General features: G+C 39.2%; 1 protein-coding gene across 1 annotated transcript in view; it reads left to right on the top strand.

Annotated features, from left to right (window-relative positions):
* MYO16 (myosin XVI) overlaps positions 1 to 20,089 on the top strand; it is a gene marked incomplete at both ends in the record, with an annotated part of 300,019 nt that overhangs the window by 84,020 nt on the left and 195,910 nt on the right. Inside the window, 2 exon segments of the mRNA XM_084276764.1 lie at positions 6,104 to 6,228; positions 10,759 to 10,884. Coding sequence (XP_084132890.1) covers positions 6,104 to 6,228; positions 10,759 to 10,884 — 251 coding nt within the window.

Genomic DNA, 20,089 nt, shown 5'->3' with positions numbered 1-20,089 from the left:
AAAACAATCCATCTTCTGGAAACATTTTGTCATCCATATGTTTCTATCAAAGGGAAAACCTTTAAACTCACTGTGCAGACTTTTGGCACTTGAATTAACATTTTCAGACAGTAGTTTATGATCTAATTTGTAACTGAAGCTAGAAGAAAAACAGGCATCTCCTCTGCTTTGCAAATATTTGAAGAAAAGATAGTGAATAAAATCAGAAACTAGGGATAGTCTTTCATTACCCTTTCAAAAAACTTGCTGATTAATAACCCAATTCTGTTACTATAAGAAATAAATTACAATTTTTTTACAGAGTTCCTAAAGCTATAATCTTTAGCAAGTCAGAAAAAAGCCTGTCATTGCCCAGAGTGCACCTGCAGGCCCTGCGACCTGCCCCTCTCCTCCCCGCGGCTTGGCTGCCAGTGCTCAAAGTCAGCTCCGGTGTGGTACAGCCGTGTAACCTGGGAGCAGTTGGCTGAGGAAAGAGCTGACTTGTGAGGCGGAACTGCTGAAGCCTTGTCATGATCTTTCACTCATCCTTTGGGTCAGCATCCACATTTAGGCTCAGGTCCTTGACCTTGGTCATTGCTTGAAGCATGGACTATGCCCAACCGTGAACCTGGATGATCCCAACACTGAACCACTCACTTGACTTCTGGCTTCACCTGATTTGTCGCTCCACACATCTGGCAACCTCAGCGCTGTTGGTTGGCTCTGATTCCCATCAGATGACCCTTTCAGTTTTCTTCTTTGGCTGTTGTGGAGCTGTGCTCTGGTCAACAAGGAGATGGCCCTGCCTGCCCTATGTTCACCCTCAGCTCCTGGCTACCTGGCACATGTTAAGTAGCCTGCTTTAACTGCTGCCTCAAAAAAATGTCCAACCATAATATGTGAAGAACTTGTAAAGAAATCCTGAGCATAGAAATACTGTATGCAATGAGCTCATTTCAGACATGATGCTTACCACAAGTAACCAGAGACCAAGATACAGTTGTTTTGCTAGTTTGTTCTAATGGTAATACTACAACTAAAATAAGAAGCACACAGGATATCCACAGATGAATGCTTTAGTATTAAGCCTTGAGATTGTACCAGTCCAATAAAATAAGTTAGAAAACTTATTTTTGTTTTCATACAGAGGCAGAGTTAATTTAACTTTAGGTGGAAGGGTCATCAACATCCTCATAATTGAAGAGAGAGTGGAAAAAAGTGTTTCACTAGAGTGGGGGAACTGTCACTGACGTCTACATGAAGAGAAGATGGGAATATAATTTCTAATAGCATGTTCAGACTAGAAAGAAGTAAATTTAACATCCTTCATTAAGCATATATAATGATGTCTTTAAAGACAGAGAGGTAAAATCCGTCAACATTAGTCAATACTTCTGCAATGAGTTAGAGCTGTAGGCTCACTAGTTTTGCAAACAGACATTCTTTTGCAGATATTGAAACTATTGGCTTTTCTTCTCACATCATGAAAGTTGATGAAATGTATCTGTTCATATGCTGACCTTTGAAAATCAGATTCACATAATGCCAAATGAGATGCATGTGAGCTACTGAACATTGTCATTTAACAAAAATAATGCTTTTTACAGAGCTATTTAGTAAGCAGCCAGAAAATTCCTTCTAAAGCTTGAAGCAAATAAAGCTGGATAAAGTAACAGCTACACCTGAATATTTTCATGAAGGAAAATGACTAATTCAAGAGTGGTACCGTGACTTCTTTTTTTTTTCTCATTGATTGTGAACATGCATATCCTATAGTACACTGCACAAGAGAAAAACAGAAACTCTAAAATGTGGTGTCCCCAGAGTTACAGAAGAGTAACTCTCACCCCAGGCTCATCACGCTTGGGGTGAGCAGAGCCTTGCTGTCTCTGCTGCTCTGTGCAGGAAGGGAAGATACGGACAGGGTGAGAGAAGACTTGAGAGGAGCGATTGGCTTCTCAAAGCTGTTGTAAGTTTTTGTTCTTGTGTTTCCAAGACAAGATGATATTGACCTCTCCTAAAGATTGTTGAGCCCGCTGGAGAAGGAGAGGTACAGTTACAGAATGAGTGACTGCTGGGTGTGTGTAAAGGGTATTTCCCAAAGAGTGCTCCAGTGTTTTGCTTTGTGCTGGTCACAGGAACAGGTGTTCCCTTGTGGATGGAGAGACTTAGCACTGGACATTTGTGAGGGAAAAAATGTTTTACACCAATTCTCAGTTCTATCTGCCATGTATTTCCTTACAGCTCCAACTTTTTGAAAGTTCCTTTCCCCTTTTATCTGAGGCTTTTCCATTCCTTTGGCTGCTACTTCTGTAACCATATGCCAGAAAGGGTGAGACAGCCAATGCATGGGAAATGGCTTTGTCGGGTGTTTTTCTTAAACAGTGAACAGTAATGCATTTTGTCGTCTTTAGGTTATGCTCCTGCCTGTCAGCAGCACTGATACTCATCACCAAATGCTGTGCCCTGCTGGGTCACTACTGTTTTATCTGTTCCTTTTCCATCTCATCTCTCACAGGAGTTGTGAGCATGTAGCTCGTTTTGATTTTACAGGCTATTTAGAGTGTAATTTCTATCCCATGCCTTTCTTTCTGACTTTCCATTTTTTAAAATGTGAATCCTTTCCCATAGTAAGTGCCAATTTGTTTTTCTTCCTCTATTTACTTTTGCTGGCTGTTGTCCCATTGCAGCTGAATATCTGAACCACATTTCCCCTTTGAAAAGCAACATGAAGGTCATTCTTTGATTCAGGCAGCAAGAGTTACTTACTGCATGAGTAACATTTTGTTGTTCCATCTGAACTCATGAAAAGTATCACTCCCTGCAGAGAGAGCACAGACTCTCCAATATTACAGACTCAATTAAGGGAAGACGGTTACTGACCAGGTCTCCTCATCTGAGCTTCAGAGAATGGTACATGTACACGCTTGGTAAAACTGTTTCTCAGCTACCCGTAGGAGAAACCTTCACTCTGAAGTTTCTGAGTTCTTAGAATTCAGAACTCAAAACTTGAGATTTCAATTTAGATTATTTTTTCATGTTTTTGTTCTATTTTCTATGAAAGCAGAAGAAGGGAATCTCTGTTACTTCTGTAGCATTTTCAAAACTCCTTTGGACTTTTGAAAAATGAAGCCTGTGGAACATGTCACTGTGGCAGCTCACTTAACAGACTGTTTAATGAATGTGTATCTTTCCATTAGTTTGAAACCAGTAAAGCCATCTTGAGATTCACATAGACACTGCCTGTGGTTGCTGTGTAGCATTGTTTATGCATTTTCTCCATACTGATGGGTGTAATTATATTTGTGATAGAATGTATATAGCAGTTGGTGCAGCCGTACTGCGTTCTTGAGTCTTCCTTCAGCACGAGCAAAGTTTATCTTTCAACAGCCAGTTTTTTGGGGCACTATACAGGCTGCACTGAGGTTCTATAAAACATAATTTACAAGGTGTAAGGATCAATATTTCATTGTTGTATAGGAATACACTCATAAATTCTCTGTCCATGCTTAGCATAAATTAGTAGTAAATTGCTAGAAAAGAATGAGTGGAGTCAGTCTCTGCCCTCAACCTGTACCCATTACTGTAATTTACCTGAAACATGATGGATGAACCAACCAACCTGGTGATAACTGTGTGTCACTCTCAGTATTTGTTGGGTTTTTTTTTTGGTTTTGTTTGTTTGTTTGTTTGTTTTAGTTCTCGGGGATAGTCAGAAACTAGTATTTCTAATTTGTGGATTGTGAACTTAGTTTCCGTTTTTGAGTGTTTGGGGTAATATTCACACACCAAGGACATAGTACATGAATTTCCACCTGTTGCCTCTGTCCTTGAAAAACACTACTTTGTTTACTGGAGACACCACAAGGAAGGAAAAACATTTGACATAAATTCTGTCAGTAGTAAAAAGGCCCGTCTTCGTTCGGCATAAAATTCTAAATATATTTTTCAATTTTAATCTTTCTTACCTGTCAACATTAGAAAGAGCTTTCTTATGACCAGTAAAGTTTTGTTTCAGCTGTTCAGTCTATGTAATGTCTGTAAAGACTGAAGTCACTGCTGCAAATGATACCTATTTTTGAATGTGTATAGCCCTTTGCATCACATAGTGATTTTACAGAATCACAGAAGGGCAGGGGCTGTAAGGGACCTCTGGAGATCATATAGTCCAACTTCCCTGCCCACTGCCTCTTGTCCTGTCACTGGGCATCACTGAAAAGAGATTGACCCCATCCTCCTGGCACCCACACATCAAGTATTTATAATCATTGACAAGATCCCCCCCTCAGCCTTGTCTTTGGAAATTATAACTTAGGTATTTGAGCAAATTCTGTCCCTGGCACAGAAAGTTAAAGAACCAGTTTACTGTGGCAAAAAGCAGGAAATAGGCAACAACAGGATGGGAAGAGATTTAATTGATGCCATGTGGTATCAGTAACCTGTAAATGTCATCATATAGTTTTAAGTCATTACTGTGAAATGTGATGCAGGTGTAAAAACTTCAGTTCTGGTTGTTAGGAGATACTCAGAGTATCCTATGAAATCTGCATCGTGTTCCAATCTAGCAGCTGTCAGGCAATAGGATGTTGGTACGTTTTCAGGAGTGATCTACTTTAAGCAATCAATATCGCGCGCGCGTGTGTGTGTATGTCTGAATTGCATTAGTGTGAAAGATCACAGGCTTTATTCCAGATATAAACCCCGTCAGATTTGCTCCAGATGAAGTTTATGTTTGTGTCTTACACTTGGTGTCATTTAGTTTCATTTAGGTGACAGGAATGAAGATATAGGAGTAAGTGAAGGTGTCCAGCAAGACAGTGTTCACATTCCGAACATTTCCCCTTGAAGCTGAAAGTCTTAGAAGTGCTGCAGACATATAAAATTCAGAACATAAAGTGGTGTGTTCAGTAGCACGTTAGAGAAAGAAAATGAGTGGGATTCTTTTCTGAACAATGTGCATTTATACAAGTTCCAGGGTAGATTAAGACTAAGGGGCTTACTCTTTTGCTCTGAAACATGTTCAACTGTTTTTGTAATGTAAAAAACAGTAATTGTTGAAGATAAAATATGAAGTTAATTACTAAAGCAAAAATTTTTAAGTTAAATGCATATTCATTAAATTAATTTATTATTTGTCACTTTTTAGTTCACTGACAAATGTGGAAGTGAACCAAGAAGTTATTCATGTTTTTTTAAGTCATGGACAGTCCAGAGAGGAAGAATTTTTATACTCAGATGGAAGTGACCATGCAAAGCTAGGAGCAGAGGAATCAAGCTCTGAATTTTGGTTAAATATTCCAGCCAAGCCACAGCCAGTTGCTAATTAAACCACTCAACAATTTTGTCGTACCCCCTGCTGCTAATTTTAAATCTCTTCAGAGTGAAGGCCATGCTTTCTTTTGGTTAGAGACTTCCTTGCTTATCTTCCTTTTAAAGCTGTACTTTGACAACTGTTTCTTTCAGTAGCGATGCTGACACAAGCAATCCTGGGGCCTTCATTCCTTTCATCCCCTCCCATATTTTCCTGCCTCCATACTGCATTCTCTCTTGGTTAATGGGACCTTGCAGTGGTCTATGCTCAGCTGAAGAACTAACCCCAGTTAAAAATAACCCAGGCAGATAAAGAAGTGTTGAGTTTTAATGTAATTTGTTTCCCTTCACAGTCTCTCAGATGGTTGAGCTGAGAGATTTGAGGGACTGGTCTGGGCACTGTGATGTATACACAGGGATGAAAGAACACAGCCCAAAAGATTTTTTGATAAATAAGACCCAAAAATTTGAATGGCTTCCTTAGAGTGTTTAGTTCTTTTCCCATTCACAGCTATTTTCCCATTCCCAGTGGAATTAACTGCTTTACCTATGACTGCTCCTGGCAGTCAGCAGGGGATCAGGCCCATTTATTTGATATTGCCAACTGACATTAAATCATCTGTCTAGTGACTGATAAGTAAAGATATGAGTCAACTTATTGGTAAATGTAAGGAAGTAAGCATGTTCCCTAAATATACATTCTAGTCTAATTAAATGTTGGTTAAGCTTTTACAAACTCAGAACACAAAGTCATATGTCTGTTCTTTGTTGATGAAAAAAATAGCAGAAGGTTTAAGCCTTCTCTTTTTTCCAGGTGTGGAGCTGAATTCATTGCGCCAAATGAAGATACAGAGACCTGTAACAATGCTTACAGATGTCCGACAGCTCATAGCAAGTGGAGGAAGTGTGAATCAAAAGAATGAAGAAGGAGTTACCCTGGTGAGTGCGAATTTGTAATCATCAGCCTTTGAATATGCATGTGTTGCAACTGTTTGCTGATGAGCATGTTTGCAAGGCAACTCTCTGAGAAGTAAAATGAGGTAATACAAGATTCCAGTTCTCATCTGGCCTTATGAAAATAGATGTCAATGCCACGCATAGCACAGATTTTAAAATAAGCCAGTGTAACAGCTATGCTTAATGACAGCTTGCTTGCTCTTAGACACTGAATATGCAACACAAAAATTTATAGCCAAAAAAAAAAAGAAAATCACTGCCACTACCTTAGAACTGAAGCAGATACTTGTGGTCTCTGACACTCTGTGTAAGAGAGAGCCTGAAAATTCTCTCAGCAATTCTGTTTTAGGCTCGTAACTTCTAGCTGAGCCAGGCTAAAACACTTTTATGAAGCTATCCCATCTCGATTTAGTGTAATGAAGCATCCTCTGTATCAGTGGATACGTATTCCTTCTTCCAAATTCGCATGTTTGTAGTCAGTGAGCCTCATTATATGTGTTTCTGGTTATACATCTTCTATCCCTTTGTTTTTTCCACTACTACTTCTTCACCTGTCAAATAATTTTAAAATTAATGCAATAAAATAATTTAAAAATTAATGTAATTTCCCCTTGATAACATGTCTGTGGAATGCTCTATGCTTTGCATAGACAATTTTCAGCATCATTGTCAATCAGTAAATGGTCAGCAGCAGCATTAAGATATCAAGTAACTTATAAAAAATATTTTGTGTTTTTATACAAATACTGTACAAAAATAGTTAGAAAGACACATATTTGTTATTTCTATTGCAACTACTATTATTTCTGCATTTGTACTGAATTACATTGCATGATATTAAATTAATACATGGAATCATTGCTTTTTAATTCTGTATTTTAATATCTGTGGATTGTTTAAACTGTAACTGAAAAAGGGAGCAGCTTCATGTCTGGGGTTGTTGAATCCAGCCATTGGTTTTGGCTATACAGAAGGCCAACCCAGGGCAGTTAATTGTAGTTAAAAACAGGAGGGAAGCAGAAGAGGGATGTGAAGAAACTACGTAACCTTTTGTTTAATTCATAATAGCATCAATTTTACTTCTGTTTTTCTGATGTGTTTAAGCCAAGCTGACAAATCACAGTTAAATGCAAAGTTGTTTCTACTGTACTTTACTCCTATTGCTACTTTGGTCTGAACTGGCTCAGTTAAATTGAATTAGGAATGTGTCTAACCAGCACTGTATAAATCCTTTTCTTTAGTTAGTGGGAACAGTTGAAATGAATATCTGAAATGTGTTTAACATCACTGTAAATACTATGAGAAGAGCACTGTAGGTAGTTTGTTTTTTTGTTGTTTGCTTGGTGAGAAGTTGACAAAGGCAACATTTTTTGCATGAACAGTTTTTGTGTTGAACTTTGAGTTTTTGAACTTCTTTCATAGTGTTGCAACAAGGAGCTACAGAGCGGATCACTTTGGCTTTGTTTGAGATTTCTATTATGTGAAACTTTTGTCTGACAAACTGGTGGGAAACCCAGAATTTGTGAGGCTGCTCTGTCTCTATTCATGGGCCTGGAGTCAGCCAGTCTGTGATAACTGTGCCTGTACCAGAGGGTTCTGGGAATAGTTGTTCGTTGGTTTGCATCTATCTGTAGAGAGAAAACAACAAATACCTCAGTTGTAAGTAGTAAATGAGATGTGTTTTCTCCTGAGTTGTTGTTTTTGCCCCAGCTGAGAGCTGGGCACCATGCAGTCGCTTGCTCTCCAAGCGGGAGTAAGGAGCGAATTGGGGGAAGGGAGGGAAAGAAAACAAAAAAAAAAACCCCAAACCTTTCAGGCTGGATTAAGGATAGTGTACTGGGATAGCAGAGAGATATATATAATAATAATAACAGGACTTTACAGCAAAATATATTAAACTGGTGATACACAATGCATTTTCTCACCAAACTGCACAACTCGGGGTGTACAGCTCCGAGCTGTCCTGAAGTTGGACTGTTCCCAAAAACAGTATGTCCTGGAGCTGAGTGCCTCTTCCCCCAACAGCCCTCCTTTATGCTGAGGATGCTGCAATTGGCATGGAATGCCCTTTTTGGCCAGTTCCAGTCACCTGTCCTGGCCGTGTCCCCTCTCAGCTCCCTGAGTATCCCTCCCTCCCACCTTCTCATTGGCAGGGAAATATGAACAACTGAAAAGTCCTTGACTGCTCAGCAACAACTAAACCATCTGCGTGTTGCTAGCACTGCTCTCACCCTAACTCCCAAACTCCACTACAAAAGCATTCCACTGGCTGCTAGAAAGAAATTAACTCTATCCTAGCTGAAACCAGGATATCTTGATAGAATATTCTTAAGTGCATGTGTAGGTTAAGATGAATCAGGCAAAAAACTGTCACCATAACTATATAAAATCACACATTCTTATCGTTTTATAGCACATATGTATGTGTGCATGCAATACGGACACAGAATGATATGTGGAAAAATTAAGGTTACTGCTAAATTCTACTGTAATAATTTTTTGAAAGATTTCAGTCCTAAAATGGTTCCTGTGTCCTGTGAGCTTTTAAACTACTTTAAAGTAGCACTTGTCAAATTGATGTCTGAATAGAAAATGTAATTTCTCCTGTTAAAACAGAAGAAAAGCTGATGCTATGTCAAATTATGGGAAAATTTTGAGGTGTTTGTACATTCGAAATTAGAGCATTTATAGCATAGAGAATTGGTGTTCTGCCCCTAGGGCAGGGGTATTCTGGTCCCTTTCAAGTGCAAGATTTTTTATGATCTGTAACATGTTTCATCCCTCTGCATCAAGCATATTATAGAGAAAACTTTATGCACTGCAGGTGCAGATGAACCAGAAAAAGCAAATAGGGCAAATAATATACTGGACTCTGTCTTTGGTGCCTCCTATGCTTATAGTGACTTTGGAGCTAGACAGCTGTTGTAACAGATCTGTTGGAGACCTTTTCCTTGCCATTAGCCACCCATTTCAGTCCTCAGAAAAAGGGTCTTTTCAGCTAACATTGCTTCAAGGGAAAAAAATAAATGTAGTTGCGTGCGGGGGATGTAGTTTGGGGATGCAGGCTGCCACTTGTAATCTCAGTTCTCCATTTCTGCCGTCTTCCTGAGGACTGTTCTGACTGACCATCATTAGAATTGGCTCCCTGAGCAATTATATGATGCAAATTTCAAAATGTGTTTTTCCCCTTTTTGTCCTAAAAGGGGAGGGCATGTTTGAAGTCATAGCAGGAAACCATGAGAAAATAAACATCACTAAACTGCAACCTGGATCAGTCTGGTCATGTGAAGTATGTGCCTCAACAGGGCTATTTGCCAGGCTAATGAAACCATTTCCACCAAAACATAAATAAACATGATAATTTTTCCCTGATGTAGGATTCTTTATTGCATTTTCCTCTTGATTATGACCAGAGTAAAGAATTTGTATTGCCCTGCTATGGTTTTCCCTATGATTGCTTTGTCCCTTTCTCACTTGACAAGTCATGCTTGGTATTATAGTAATTTTATACTGCTTTTATATTTACTTGCTATTTATATTAATTGAATACAAATTACAATCTATTTTCAATCTCATTCTTTACATACCATTTATAGTGGAATCAATTGCCAATACACACATATAGAGCCTTAAATATTGCAGAAGTCAATGCCCAGTTTCTCAGATCGGCCTTTAACAAAGGTATTTTTGAGTTTCCTCATTCCCCCTCGTTCCACTACAGTTTTCAGTACCTTATCACTCCCACTGCATTTGCTCCTCCAAATGACAAGCTGCATGCAAACACAGCTAGGAGGAGGTTGCGCTGTGAGATCCCCCCTGCCAAGGTTTCTACTGACCTGAGTTGCTGTCGTTCTGTTACTGGGTTTTCCCCACTCTCTCTGTTCCACTTTGGCTCTGAAATGAAGTTTGCTGATACAATCAACTAGAATTATTAAAACAAATATCACTCAAAGTGATGAAGTATCCAGGAAGGCAGTGCCAGTAAAAGAAAGAAAACCTCTGTGCCTCAAAATTGAAAAAGTATTTCTTGTGACTGATTTTGTGCAGCAAACTCAAATGTCCTTAGTTTGAATATGGGTTAAAAAATGAATTTTGGAGTAAAACAGTGTCAGCTTACATCTGGGATATTTGAACTGCCAGAAAGGTAAGATAGGTCTGGTCCACTAGATAGTTAAGCTCTGCTGAAACGTGTGAATCTACCTGGGCTTTGTGAGCGTGTTTGAAAGGATGTTTGCTTGAAATCATATGGAAAGAATCGAGCAAGACTAAGTTTTTAAAACAGGCATCAGTAAGTTGTCATTCTTACATTTTGGCTGGTTTTGTTTATAAATGCTGAAAAAGGATTCTGCAGTATTGTTTTCTAGTATGTTTTTACTGTGTGTGTATTTTGTATTTGCCATGCTTTAGCCAGTTAGGTCTCTGGGGCAGCCAAGATACACAGTAACATGTCTTGTTTTTTTTTTTTTCTTTTAGTTATTTAAGTTATTAAATAAAATACTTTTTATTTCGCAGCTGCACGTGGCCTGTGCTAATGGATACAAGAGCGTTGCATCTCTGATACTGGATCATGGGGCTGATCTCAATGTAGTGGATAATCAGTACTGGACACCCTTACATTTAGCTGCAAAGTACGGACAGGTAAAGCATGGTTTTTTCACCTGCTTCTCTCTTCTTTGTGGTAGTCTTCTGTAGCAAATACTTTCAAATGAGGGCCACTATTCTGGTTTTAATTGGAAAAGCTTACACATTTCTGTACTTTAGGTAGCATCTCAAATGACAGAGATCGTTTGAGTAGAAAAACTGATGCTATCAACCCCAGACAGCTCATTAAAATAAATCCACCATCAACAGCAATTTATCTCCATAAAAAAATTAATTTGCATTGAACTTCGAAAGGGAGCCAAAATAAGCACTTTTTTCTATTATTTTGTTATATTATAATGTCAAACTCTTACTGTTAGCTAATTTTTTTTTCTTGTGTATATCTCTGCGAATGAATGACCAGGATCCACTTAACTTGGTAGCTGCAAAGCTTCCCAGTTGCTGAGTTGTCAAAGGATGCCCTGGGTTTGGGGTTAGGAGGCCATACCTAAACATGAGCCTCTTAATATCCCACCTTTTCACTTGTTCTTCATCCTCCCTCCCCCAGAATAGGATCAGTGTTCCTTTGTCTGACCGCTTCAGGAGAGCTCCCCACAGCTCCCAGTGACCCACCTCATTACTCACAAATCACTACTTACCCACAAGTACCTTCCAAAAATATCTTTGCATCCTAGCAAAGCCTCCCACTTTCCTGCCTTTTCCCCTGCCGAGTCTCTGCTGCAGCTCCTGGACAACTCATCCCTTCCTATCTTTGCCCAGGGGCTGGACCTCCTCTGCTTGTGGAAACAAGACTGAGCTTCCCAGTGTTGCTCTGAAAACAAATTGCTTGCTTCTGTTTAGATTCCTGCTGATGGCAGGGGTATCCTTCCTGATACTGTGGATGTAGGTGTAATAGTTGGAAAATGCTATGAATTGTAGCTGTGAAGACTTTCCCCTGTTTTGTTGGTGCTTTGCCATCTCATAATGCCTGTTTCTATCGCCATCAACCACGCTTTCAAACACAACTCAGAATGGCAATAAATTGTTGTTGATCCTAAACAGGACTCTGATTTTTTTCTTTTTATTTTATAATAAAAAAAAAATCATCACGGACATCTGCTGGACCATGAATTCCATAGTCAGAGTATCTTAATTCTGAAAGGGACTGGCTTGAAAGGACTAGGGAAGAACTCTTCTTTGGTTAGCTATGTGTGTAGCACCTGCATGTTTGCAACACTAGCCCTGCATGACTTCAAATACCTTTGATGTCATGAAGTTAGGTATTTTTCTTTTTGAAACAAACCTAAATATGTAAAGTTTATAATTGAATGTGAATAATGGAAAAAGTCTTTCCTTTGGAAGAGCTGAGATTCCTGTTTTGTGAAATGGCCCTATTTGTTGGCTCTTTTGTTGAACTGTGTCTCCCTTTATGACCGAGGTGATGATGGCAGCGGTACTTACTATTCCAGGAGTTTTGAAGCCATCAACCAGTTGTGCTGGTCACTGTACAAATGTAGCAAGACAAATGCAGTAGCATTGCATTCTTCCTCAATAAAATTTAGGGAGAAATTCTTCCCTGGGAGGGTGTTGAGGCCCTGGCACAGGCTGCCCGGAGAAGCTGTGGCTGCCCCCCTCCCTGGCAGTGTTGAAGGCCAGGTTGGATGGGGCTTTGGGCAGTCTGGTGTAATGGAGGGTGTCCCTGCCCATGGCAGGGGGATGGAGCTAGATAGACTTCCAAACCAAAACAGTCTGTGATTCTGTGAAAATTAACAAAATACAGAGCAAATATCTTCCCCTTTATGAATAATACAATTTGGAGAAACCTTATTATCATTACAAATAATTTACTGTCCTTATTTAGAAGACAAATAGGGCTTTCATATGGGTTCTATTTGTAAGAAACAAGTAAATATAAATACCATTATAAGAGGGTTGATTAGTTATCAGGGAATATCTTTTATCTATGGATGTATTTTTAAAATTTCTTTCTTATGATAATTTCAGCATTATGTTGATAATCTTTCAGCCTTGGTATGATTTTATGTGCATATCATATTTACAGTTCAGTCTGAAGTAATCAGATACACACAAATATAAACACTGTTACTAGTTGAGGGAAAAAGTACTATGGCTGAATGGGAATAGCCTTAAGTTAAGACATGATTAAATTAAAACATTTTAAACAATTCCTATCTTATAAAACCCAAAACATAGCAGTAGGTTGTTGCATTGTTTCCATATAGGGAATAGTTAAGAGTTTTAAGTGCCAGTATGTATTATCTGATGTTAAGAACAATAATCTGTAACTGTCTTCACATATATTTGTAAAAAAAGCTGTCTTGCACGAATTTGCCATCTAAAATTTACTAGAACAGTGTTAGTCCAAATATTGAACAAGAACATGGGTGAATGGTAAATGAATTGCCCTATTAGTGCCAGAGTTTGCAGATCCTGAATAGAACATCTTTCTTGCACGGGATTACAGGCTATTACTAGCAAGTTTGAGGGTTATGTACATGATATGGCTACTGAGTACTGAACAGACCAAATGAGGCTACTGCCTGAAGGTCAGTCTCTCTGTAAGATGAGGCTCGGCTTTGCGGTTACCAATGAGTGCGACAGACTATTATTTGAAATATTACCAGCTTCAAACATTGAAAAATAATGGTAATAGCATTAAAAAATAAAAATATTTTAAAGCAAAATTATTCTGAGCTACTAGGACTGTTGTCATTTTCACCCCTGTAACTATTAGGGCTAAAAGCAAATTTTTATTTTTAATGCACATTGAGTTTCTAACATTATACTAAAAATTGATATTATTGAGGTATTACTGTCAGAGTGGCTTACCTTAATAATCTTACCTGAACAAAATGATGTACTATAATAACCTTTTTGACACACACACATAGCTGCATCAGTGGCATATAGAAAACTCTTCAAAATAAGATTACAAGGTCAGCAAAACAAGCCTTCAGAAATTAGAATATGTCAGGGTTGCCTGTGTAATTTTAATGGGGCCTTTTGGAAATACGTGCTCTTAATACTGCTATAGATGGCAATGAGTTAATTCACGTGCAGCGTGGGGAGTGCTGGTGTATCTGTGTCTGCTGCCCGTGCACACAGGAACGGAGCACACATCATCACTTGGGCACCACACTGCCTGTGCTGGCACTGATACCGACCGTGGAAGGGCGACTTGCTATTTCTGAGTCTGGGCCACTAATTTGAATTTAGCACAGCAATCACTTTGTGAGCAGCTAGTAATCTGGCATTGGTAGTGCTGTCCCTGCTGGACATCTTCCAGGCTGCTGTGATCAGAAGAGCACACACTTACCCTCCCCGTGGTGGGAATAGGCTGCAGCTCTGACATTTGCCTTGGGTACTTTGGCTCAATTCCCAGGCACAAGCTGGTTGTTTTTGTTGTTTATCACAGAAATGTCACCTTTCAAACCAGCTATCTGAGGCATGCAGGTCAGAGCTGGCTCCCCAGTAGGTTAAACACCACCTCTCCCAAAATTTCATCCTTGGGGGATGCTGCCTATTTCTAAACTGTTAAATTGCTAAATAAAAGAAGGCTAGGGATTAAGCCAGGCAACAGACTGGCTCACATTCATATTGTTTAGAGCTGGTTTCCTCTATAGGAGATTAGTCTTGGTTGTAGAGAGCTGTTTGGAGATGTCCAAAGCAGAGTCAGGGACAGAGCTAACAGTTAAGCAGTGTGGATTATAAGGGATACTTAAGCTTGCTCCATTGCACTCTCTTACTTAGTGAGACAGATTTAGCCTCTGGCTTTGAGGTTTAACAGTTTCATGATGTCAGAAAAAAGGATAAGGGAAGCACTGAACAGCTGACTGTACCTCTCCAAGAGTAACTCATGCACTAGCAAGGATTTCTTCCCATCAATAAACTGGAAATATCCTGAATAAATAAATACTGTTTAGGGAGCCCAAATGCCTAACTTGTTTCTTATGTTATAAACATCCTGTATAATTTTCAAAATGGATGTGTGAAATTGCCATTCTGTAAGTATATTCTCCCTCGATGTACATTTGGTTGGCATGTTTGCTTGGACTGAACCTTATCCCTCTGTCTAATTAGTTCATCCAAACACAGCATTTCTTTCCTATCATAGAAGGGACTTTGTGCTTCTTGCTGAAAGCTGTGAGAGAGTACACCACCTTACTATGTGATCAAATTTGCTTATCGTTTCCAAAACACATTAGTTGACTCAACTATGAAGTGCAGTTTCATTTTCTTTCCCTTATGTGCATGTTGACCTCTAATATAAAGAAAAAAAAAATCCATCCTTAGAATATGTTTCAGTGTAAATAGGATATCTGAACTCACTGTAGGAAATTATATTTAATCTCACTGAGGTTTGATCATTGCCATAGCAGTTCCTTTGAATGCAGTTTCTGGATTTCTGCAAACACATTCCACAAATGTTTTCAATGAGAAGAGCCTAAAGAAGCGGGCACTTGTTAGGTATTTCAAAAAGAATATAGTCACTTGGGGAATACATATTTTCCCTGTCAACCAGTAGGAATTTTTCAGTTATGGTCAGAAATGCCTCTAGAGAATGTCTCCAGACAAATCTCACTCTCTTTAGTGGGGTTTTTTTTTCATCTTTGGCATGCATGGTAGCACTCAGGTATAAGAGCAGCACATTCCCTTCAGATTCCTCAAACAGAGACATCATTTTGGGATTTTTGCCTGTGATATCTTTCACTGTCAATATATTCAGAAGGTTTCTATAAATTATTCAAATGCTAATGGTGGGTACAGAACACTAAGGCAAAAAAGCTAGATTCCACAATAACGAATGGTAAGAGAATAAAGTTACAAGTTTGTACTTCCTATACGGACCAAGGATGAACTCAAATTACAAAGTTACTATAGAATTCTCAGTGTTTACAAGCAAGTTTTTAAAGCTGAGTTATGTGCAGACTGCTCTGTATTCTTATTTGGTTATTGCAGAATTTTAGTATTCAATATAAATTTCATTTTCCTTCAAATACCAGCAATAGTAACTGTCTCTAATATATGAGGCATATATGAAAATGTCATCTGATAAGACTGTACAGGCACAAACTCTGAGAAGTGCCAGATTTAATATATAAAATACAGAAACCTAAATTGTAAGCATATTTAATCACAAGATGGCACAATGTTTTCCCCTGTTTTATTTTAGTTTTTTTCTCTGTCTGATTTCCTGGTGGGCTGAAAAATAGAAATGTAGGTTATTAGTCTTGAAGTGAAGACTGCTGAAGTTAAAATAAAAACTTTTAAGTGACCTTTGTCACTTGCTTACACAGATGAATACAACTTTAGGTTATCCTTCTTTACTTGCTCTATTCCAGAGGTTTAAAAAGCATGTTTAGGCCACATATTATAAACATGCTGACTGCTGAAAGGTAGTGGTGACACTTGGGGGAACCTGGGTTCCATTCCAAGCTCTGTGTATAAACAGACACAGTCTTTATAGTTCCTTTCTCCTACACGTAACCTTATTTGTCCCATTGCTTCAGGCTCGTTCCAGTGTTGCCTTTAATCTTGCTTTATTGTTCCATTCATTTGCCTGGCTTCATGTCCTTTCCATACACATTTTATCCCAATCCTAACTCCCTTGCACAGCCAGTTTCTGCCCCTCCTCCTCTCCCTGGTTCTCATCCAAGCTTTGTCTTTGCTTTGGCTTCATGCCAGCCTTCCTACCCTTCTGTTATCCCTTTTCCCCACTTGCTCACAGTCCCAATCTCCCTTGTTCAATCTCAGTGTTTTCTCCTCACCATGTCACTTTTTTCATTCATTTTCTTTTTCTACTTAGTCTCTCTCTACCTACAACCTGGCTCTCTGCCACATCTTACTTCTTCCCTTTCACTTCATTTATCTCATGCTGTTAGTTCCAAAGTCCAGCATTTTATCCATGCTCTGTTCTATTTTCCCTCCTCTGCTCTTCCTACCCTGCTGCTAGTCTCATTCCTGCAACCTACTTTTTCTAATCTGTTCCACTTTGCTGACCACAGGTGGTTATGGTCCCTATTTTTCTGCACTCAAATATAGAAGAATAACTTCCTCATTCATATTGTATTAAGGGGGATCTGTAATGAGTTTCAGACATCATTTCCTGTTTGTAGATCTGTACTATGGGTCAGATTTGCAATTGCAGAGCAAATGCAATTAAAATTCTAAATGATATTGCTCTTACTTAAGGGTTTACATACGCTTTAAGGGAGACTCAGTCTTCAAAAACATACTATTATGTAATGGATAACAAATATATGAGCTTCAAAGCTCAATTTACAGTAATTCTAATACTTTAATAATTACCTTACTCTCAAATGCTGGGGGTGTCTGTCTTGGCATTTGCTTTTATTTGTTTCACTCCCTGGTAAATTAACATGAATACAGGTCCCTAACCTGCACTTTGCTTCTTGATGTTCTTGATGCTTAGATGAAGTGCTACTTGGGAAGTGTTCAAGGCCAGGTTGGATGGGGCTTTGGGCAACCTGGGCTAGTGGAGGGTGTCCCTGCCCATGTCAGGGGGTTGGGACTAGGTGGTCTTTGAGGTCCCTTTCAACCCAAACCAGTCCATGATTCCCGTTCCATTAGTTAAATACATGTCTCCAGTGTTACTCTAAACAGTTTTTTACTCAATTATTTAATTTATTCCATCTGCTGAATATATGGTTAGCATGAAGCTACAGCACTTCTGTCACAGAAGCTTAGTAATGTTAATAATAGTAATAATAAAAATTGAAACTACTTCCCTGATTTATGTTTTCTTATTGCAAATCTTTTAAAGACCCAAGTGGATGTTTAAACAGAGCCACTGACACTGCTAACATTTAATCGATCATACTATCAAAAGTGGGCTCTTTGATATTCATTATAATCTAGAAACTGTCTTGTAAGCATATACTGCCTGGTGGTTTGTCTTTTTTTTTTTTTTCCTAAGGTTTGAAACTTGAATTTTAACGATTTTCCAAACAGATGACAATAGGAATATTCTCAGTCCATGGAATTCATCTTCTACCTGATAAAACGTCTTCAAATCATAGAAACATTGGAGGGTCAAGCAATGTTTTTCTCACACTCTATGAGTGCAGATGTAGGCTGTCTTACTAAGAGGTGAAAACCACTGATAATAATGATGTAAGCAGTGGTATTTCATACGTTCTGCCTAGGGGTTTTGTTTGTTTGTTTTAGTGAATATACACCTTAGGTATTAAAATAATACTGTGTTTCACACAGTGGTGTGAAATTGATGGTCTGAAATAATACTGATTTTGATCTAACATTGTTGGTCCATTAGTTTCCTATGACAGGGCTTTGTCTCATTGGATGAGAGCATGCTGGGGACCATATCCGCAGAAAATGGAGTGGGAACATGAAAAGTGACAGCACGTGGAAAGAAATTTCAGGAAGAGAGTAGGGAGGCCTTAGTCAAAGAGAACTGAGGACTGGATGTCAAGACAGAAAAGAAATACAGGATTCCCCCAAAAAAGGGATAAGAGCACCAATAAAAGTTGGGGGAGTACGTGTAAGGAGCTGGAATTCTCAAGTACAGAAAACAGAGAAAAAAAGGCCTGAAGAATAAGAAATTCTTTGGGGGTGTGAACAAAATATGAACCAGGTCACTGAAGATAGTAGGAAATGTGCAATTTTGAAACAGAAAGAGAGAAGTGGAGAAAAATGTTGGTTTTGACAGAGAAAAGTGAGGAACTGAGCAAATTTACTGTTGGGGGTACATGCAAATTGGATGATACATATTCATTCATGTGCAAAGTAGACATCAGGGCATTTGCATAAAGCCTCCAGCCTTATGAATTTGCAACTTAAGCAGATATCTCTGCAATGGTAAAGGGAATAAATGATCTGAGGTAGTGGCACTGGGACTTGGATAATAACTCAGGAGTTCAAAGCTCAGCCAGAGCTGGCAGCTTATCCTTCGCTGTTGCTGGCACAGATCTAATGTCCTGTGCATTGCTTCAGAGGAAAAGCTCTGACCATAGAGGAGAGGAAGACACTTTTTAGCAGCACTAGTTCTGCTCCATAGCTAATTCACTAACAGTAAAACTAATGTATCTTGAGAGCACTTTGGAGCTGCTTTTGTAGCCTCAAGTGTGTGGATTCCTGAAGAAACTCCCTTTCTCCTTCATACCCCATATTTCTTACCCTGTCACTGCAGTCACTTCTCTGTGGCAACATGCCTTGCACTCTGTCAGCTGGCCAGCGCTGGTACTCCTAAACTCCTGGTTTATGAAACTGAGAGTTGGACATTTTTAGCTAGCATTTAATCTGTGACACTTTTTTGACAGGGCAAAATTGTATCTAAAGGCCTTACAATGTGCCTATTGTGGTAAATTTATTTCTGTTGCCTTTTATTCCTTTATAGTGTCTTATTTTCAGTGTTGCACTCCTTGTTTCATTAAGTTTAAAGAACAGTTCAGCTCCAGTGCTCCCATGTCCAGTCAGTATTTTCTCTGTTCATCTGTGCATGATGTTCTCACTCCTAAGATCAGAAGTGTTACTCCCATTAAGTAAATGAAGTGAATTGCACTTCATTTCTTTGTAATGTTTCCTCTGAGGACTAATGCTCAGATTCACTGTTGGCAGGCTACTTTTTTATTTCTCCACTTGCTGTTTTGGAAAAAAGACCCCTCATAGCTATTTCAGTGTAACTATGGTGGTGGTCTGTCTGCATATCTGATCATGCATTCTGTCTTGCTTAATAACCTCAGAGTTTTTACATACACAGAAAACCTTTTTATATAGTCTTGGCTATGTAAACAGCAGAATCCATGAATCTCTGAAGTTGGAAGAGATTTCTGGAGGCCATCTAGTCCAGCTTCCCTCGTCAATTGGGACTGCCCAGAGCAGGCAGCCTGGGACCATGCTCCAGGTTTGGAGATTTCAAAACCTCCTTGGGCAACCTGTGCCAGTGCTCGGTCACATGCCCAGTGAAAAAGTGTTTCCTGATGTTCAGACAGAACCTCCTGTGTTTCAGTTTGTGGACATTGCCTCTGGTCGTGTCACTGGGCACCACTGAAAAGAGCATGGCTCAGTCCTTTTTGTGCCTTCTCTTTAGGTATTTCCATGCATGGCTGAGATTTCCCCTGAGACAGCTCTTCTCCAGGCTGAACAGTCCCAGCTCTCCCACCTTTTCCTCATGGGTGAGGTGCTCCAGTCTCTTAACCACCTTAGTGGCCTTTTGCTGGACACTGCACCGTATCCATGTCTCTCTTGTACCAAGGAGCCC

Source organism: Gallinula chloropus (assembly GCF_964237585.1).
Source record: "Gallinula chloropus genome assembly, chromosome: 1".
Lineage (NCBI taxonomy): Eukaryota > Metazoa > Chordata > Aves > Gruiformes > Rallidae > Gallinula > Gallinula chloropus.
This window is presented reverse-complemented; position numbering and strand designations above follow the sequence as displayed.